The 4,491-nt window shown below is 35.8% G+C and overlaps 1 protein-coding gene across 1 annotated transcript; it reads right to left on the bottom strand.

Annotated features, from left to right (window-relative positions):
- Positions 1-956: 956 nt before the first annotated feature.
- LOC129903693 (probable steroid-binding protein 3) lies at positions 957-4,220 on the bottom strand. The gene is made up of 2 exons (XM_055979243.1): positions 3,845-4,220; positions 957-1,494 (listed from the first exon to the last, which is right to left on the bottom strand). Exons 1-2 carry the CDS (start codon positions 4,117-4,119, stop codon positions 1,266-1,268), a joined length of 504 nt encoding a protein of 167 aa, XP_055835218.1. The 5' UTR covers positions 4,120-4,220; the 3' UTR covers positions 957-1,265.
- Positions 4,221-4,491: the final 271 nt, after the last annotated feature.

Below are 4,491 nucleotides of genomic sequence, written 5' to 3'. Positions count from 1 at the left end.
TTACTGTGAAATCTGCACCAAAAAAATAAGAGAAGAAATTACTGTGAAATCGAACCAAATAAGAACCAATCTACATCAATTTCTCTACGGTCAGAGCTCTCAGCAGAATGGAACAAAAGTGACGTCCTTTATGTTTTGCACTTTACCTTCTCTCCCTTTTCACCTTTAATTCCTTTTTACATTGTACTTTTGTTTTTCTTTAGTTTTACTTATTTAGTTAGTACTTATGTTATAATTAAAACCATTAATAATCTAAACGAAATTTGTTAAAAAAATATATAAAATACGTGTAGTACCATTGGACATTATTTTAAAGCTTTTCAGGAGGGTGAACGCACTTACACAACATATAATGTGCAGGATGATTTACCACCTAAAAGTCATTGTTTAGGGGTAACGTAAACAAGACATAAATAGTCATAGTTTACATTGTACTTTTTTTTTTCTTTAGTTTTACTTATTTAGTTAGTACTTATGTTATAATCAAACCATTAATAATCTAAACGAAATTTGTAAAAAAAAAAATATATAAAATACGTGTAGTACCATTGGACATTATTTTAAAGCTTTTCGGGAGAGTGAACACACTTACACAACATATAACATGCAGGATGATTTACCAACTAAAAGTCATTGTTTAGGGGTAACGTAAACAAGACATAAATAGTCATAGTTTAGGGGTAACGTAAGCTAGACATAGTTTAAATATGAAATCAATAACATGTGATAGTTTAGGGGAGTTTAGTACCTGAAAGTTATAGTTCAGGGATAATGTAAACTAGGCATAGTTTAAGTATGAAACTAATGAAAATGTGATAGTTTAGGAGGGTTCTGATCCATAGTCTCATCTATTAATGAAATCTAAGTGACTGATACGTACCTCTTCTTGAAGAAACAACTTTTTAAACAGATTTTATCTCGAAGAAACTCACTATGGATTTTCAGCTTGCAAACTGTTAGATACGTACTTCATATCCAACACTGCTGTTGGATATGAGGTGATCAATTCTTTAAAATGATTCAGTCTCTAAGACATTTGAATTACATGAAATGTATAAGAACATACTTCAATGGAGGTGTCCACTAGAGAGCACAAATTACTTGCATCGCATTTGTTTCAGAATTAAAGACTGTACAGATAGAGCAGCAAGAATCTGCAGTCATAGGTGTCTGTCTGTCTGCATTCCATATTTTTCAACACTTCTACTTTCCTGCAGCATATCTGCTTTCGTTGCCTTCAGCACTTCTTCTATCCCGCAAGCACTTTAATCTTCTATATTCTCAGTTAGTGTTTTCTTTGGAACAAGCTGCCCCACCTGGGCGTACTTCTCCATAAATTTACATTCCCAGTCTTGCAGAATTTCAAGTTCAGCATCACTAAGGCCTTCAAGGTTCCCATTAATATCTTCAGGTTTGAATGATAACAGAGCCAAGGCTCGGCTTGCATCTCTTCCAATAAACATTGCATATGCACCACCAGGACCATAGAACATCCTATTTGCAACGCCAAGCAAATAAATAAATAGCTTTTGCAGACAAGAAGCAGAAAAGAAGCATCTAACCAGTCTACCAGTCATTTCTAGAGCTATATTTGACAATGAAGTTCCAAAAAAGTGTAGAAGGCATCTCATTAATTATAAGCTTAGTACACTCAAAGAATGCTATAATGATAAAAGTAAGCCACTGATGGATGCAAATCAGAAAACAGAATTTTATCCCAGCTATATTTCAGAAGAATCATCCTTGACCCCTTCACTAATTCTTTCTCCACAGTGTTTGACAATTAGAAGCCATACATGGGATCCCCTCAACTCCAAGCAATTTTAAACACGTAGGATGGAATTCCATAACGGAAGCTGCAGACTTTTAAACATCAGTCTAGATGAATTTTGTGTACTTATTTAAGGCCCAGCAAAATCCTACTACTGCAGAAAGAACAGAGCCTTTTCTAGGGTTAGCAAAGACAAATACTTTAAGACTGTCAAACTCTTCAAAAATGTTGCGGTAAAACAAAAGGAAAATCCAATCTAATTTATCATAATCGATTAGTTAACACGTAGGTTAGGCAGGCTTGCATGCCTTATTTGAAACTACTAAGGCAGGCGATGGACTCTTTCATTAGGTAAGAGACATGTTCGTATTGGATAGTCCAAAAGTAGTGCATTTTTGGAGGACCAGACACGGGTGTGGCAGTATTTTTAGAGAGTCCAAGCAACGTAGTTTTATGATTCCCTCATTAAATTTGCAGGAACAAATGACTTAGAGGTTTCTCTACTTAACTGTAGATGAATGTGACTTTGAAGAACCTATGCCATCAGTGGACGCAAGCATGGTTTTCACCAACGAAATTTAAAATATAAAGAAAACACAATAAAAGGCGACAAAACAAAATTCTACTAGTGAAAGCACAACTCAAATACATTATTACAACAGCATCCGACGAGATTTTATTTCTTTGAATGTTTTTATAGTTGCATCATTAGATATATAGTTCAAACTTTTCTTCTACACAAGGCACCAAGCACCGCTAAAAATTATCATTCCTTCGATTCCACAAGTCGTTTTTGATAAACGTCATTGTTAGACAAAAGGGAATATAGTTACTATAATTATCAATTTATAGTAGTGGAGGGATATGCACATTGTTGAGAAAGTATATGCTTCCTCTCTTCACCATTCTGAGTATGTGCCTCTCATCTCCATTCCGAGTCTAAGCTTTTCATCTCCCTTCTATCTTTTCTTTATATTTCGATTCCAGTACTTAGATTATGCAGTAGGTATTTTCATTATTTTTTATGAAAAAGGAAACCCGCAGCCGCTACCTTTGGGTGAGCACAAGGTAAAACCTCGCTCCTATGCAATAGCTCACAAACCACACAGCAGAGGTAATCCGCACTAGGCAAGCCTGATGCGACGAGTTCGACCTAGAAGGCAAACCTCTTACTTTCATTGGAAAGGATTTCGAACTTGAGACCTCCAATATGGAAGTCCCAAACTCAAACCAATGGGCCACCCCGAAGGGTCAATAGCTATAGTCATTTGAGTTGAGTTGTATTTTTATTTCACTGTTCAAAGTAATAGAAAAGGCATTCGGGAGTTCCTTTGTTACACACTCATTTAAGGTGAGCTTCAGCACACCTTAAATGAGTCTTTGACAACACAGTAAGTTACAGTAAGAATATCTTGCCCTCTGTTTCAATTTGATGCAAGTAATACTTTTTTATATTGTGTCTTGATGATTAAGCATAGATGAGACTTCTCCCAGGTCGGGCTCTTTTTCACCCTTTCTTGCTTTGCAAATTAACAGAATCTTTTTACGTGCTTTAGCAAGTCATAACGCAAAGCTACGACTAGTTTGTTTTATGAAAAAGGATGAGTAAGGATACGTATTAGTAGCTGCAAATGATCTTTGTTCAAGAGTCTATGCAGTGTTTTATTACGGTCACAGTTAAAAATTAAAGATTTAGGTCATTTTCTGGGTCGTGAAATACTTGGGTGTTGATCATCAGAGGACGTTATCCTAGGATATGCTAGGAATCTGTGTATTAGAACTTCAAACTTGTAAGTAGGCTGATGCTTAGTTGCAGTGCATACAGCTCCTCTAATGATACCTGGTAAATAAGTTTCTCCACTACACATATGGCTTTAATATGATGTGCTTGAGGTAGACGGGTTAGCCAATAGGGTTTGGGTACCAACTCAGATTCCTCTAGTATCAATATAGAACTACACTGCCTCTCTTCCGAGCTCAAATCATCAAATTCAACAAGTGTGCAAACAATCAAATCAAAGCAAATAAGCTCAAATCAAAATCCAATATATTTTCTGCGTGACAGAGACTAACTTGGAGGTAGAAACGTCGTAGATCTGTCCTTTGATAGCCATCAACAATGGTTTTTCTGAGTCAAAGCCATTATAAGCGCTAAGCTCCTCTTCCGTCATGTCACCGAGATGGAGAGGCTGTGTTTTGACAGGGACAAAGTCGTCAGCAGAGACGAACATGCCACAAACCACTTTGTAAGTCACCACCATCATTGCTACAATGGTGAAGAACACCGTCGGCGATAACCCCGTGTACTCGAAGATGGTCTCTGTCGTTGCCGCCCGTACCGTCGTCATTAGTTTGGTCGAGAAACAGCTGAGGAGCTGTGGTTGGTGGTTTTCTTCTACAAGTTGCTTACCGCAACAGGTACATTGTGCCAAAATGACTCAAACGTGTATATGTGTTTGAATTAGCTTATAAATTGCTTATAAGTTGTTTTCAGCCTTTTTAAATTTTTGATTGAACAATTTAAAATTATTTTATATTTAAAATAAGTCTCATTAAAAAATAATTTGATTTGTTTGACTTACCTTATCTAAAACAGTTTTATAAGACAAAAAAAATAAGTTAGATTACTCCAAAAAAATTTAAAGAAATTATAATAAACAGTTTTCAGTTTATAAGTAGCTTAGAAAAGCTTATTCAAACAAGCTCTAAGTTGGAATTTT

The sequence above is a fragment of the Solanum dulcamara genome, chromosome 1 (assembly GCF_947179165.1).
Source record: "Solanum dulcamara chromosome 1, daSolDulc1.2, whole genome shotgun sequence".
NCBI classification, from domain to species: Eukaryota; Viridiplantae; Streptophyta; class Magnoliopsida; order Solanales; family Solanaceae; genus Solanum; species Solanum dulcamara.
This window is presented reverse-complemented; position numbering and strand designations above follow the sequence as displayed.

Bases quoted from the DNA above. Each gene is read 5' to 3' on its own strand.
- LOC129903693 (XM_055979243.1), bottom strand. From the start codon at position 4,119: ATGACGACGGTACGGGCGGCAACGACAGAGACCATCTTCGAGTACACG. The intron at 1,495-3,844 runs GTTAGTCTCTGT...CGTTGCAAATAG, and splicing joins TACGACGTTTCTACCTCCAA to GATGTTCTATGGTCCTGGTG.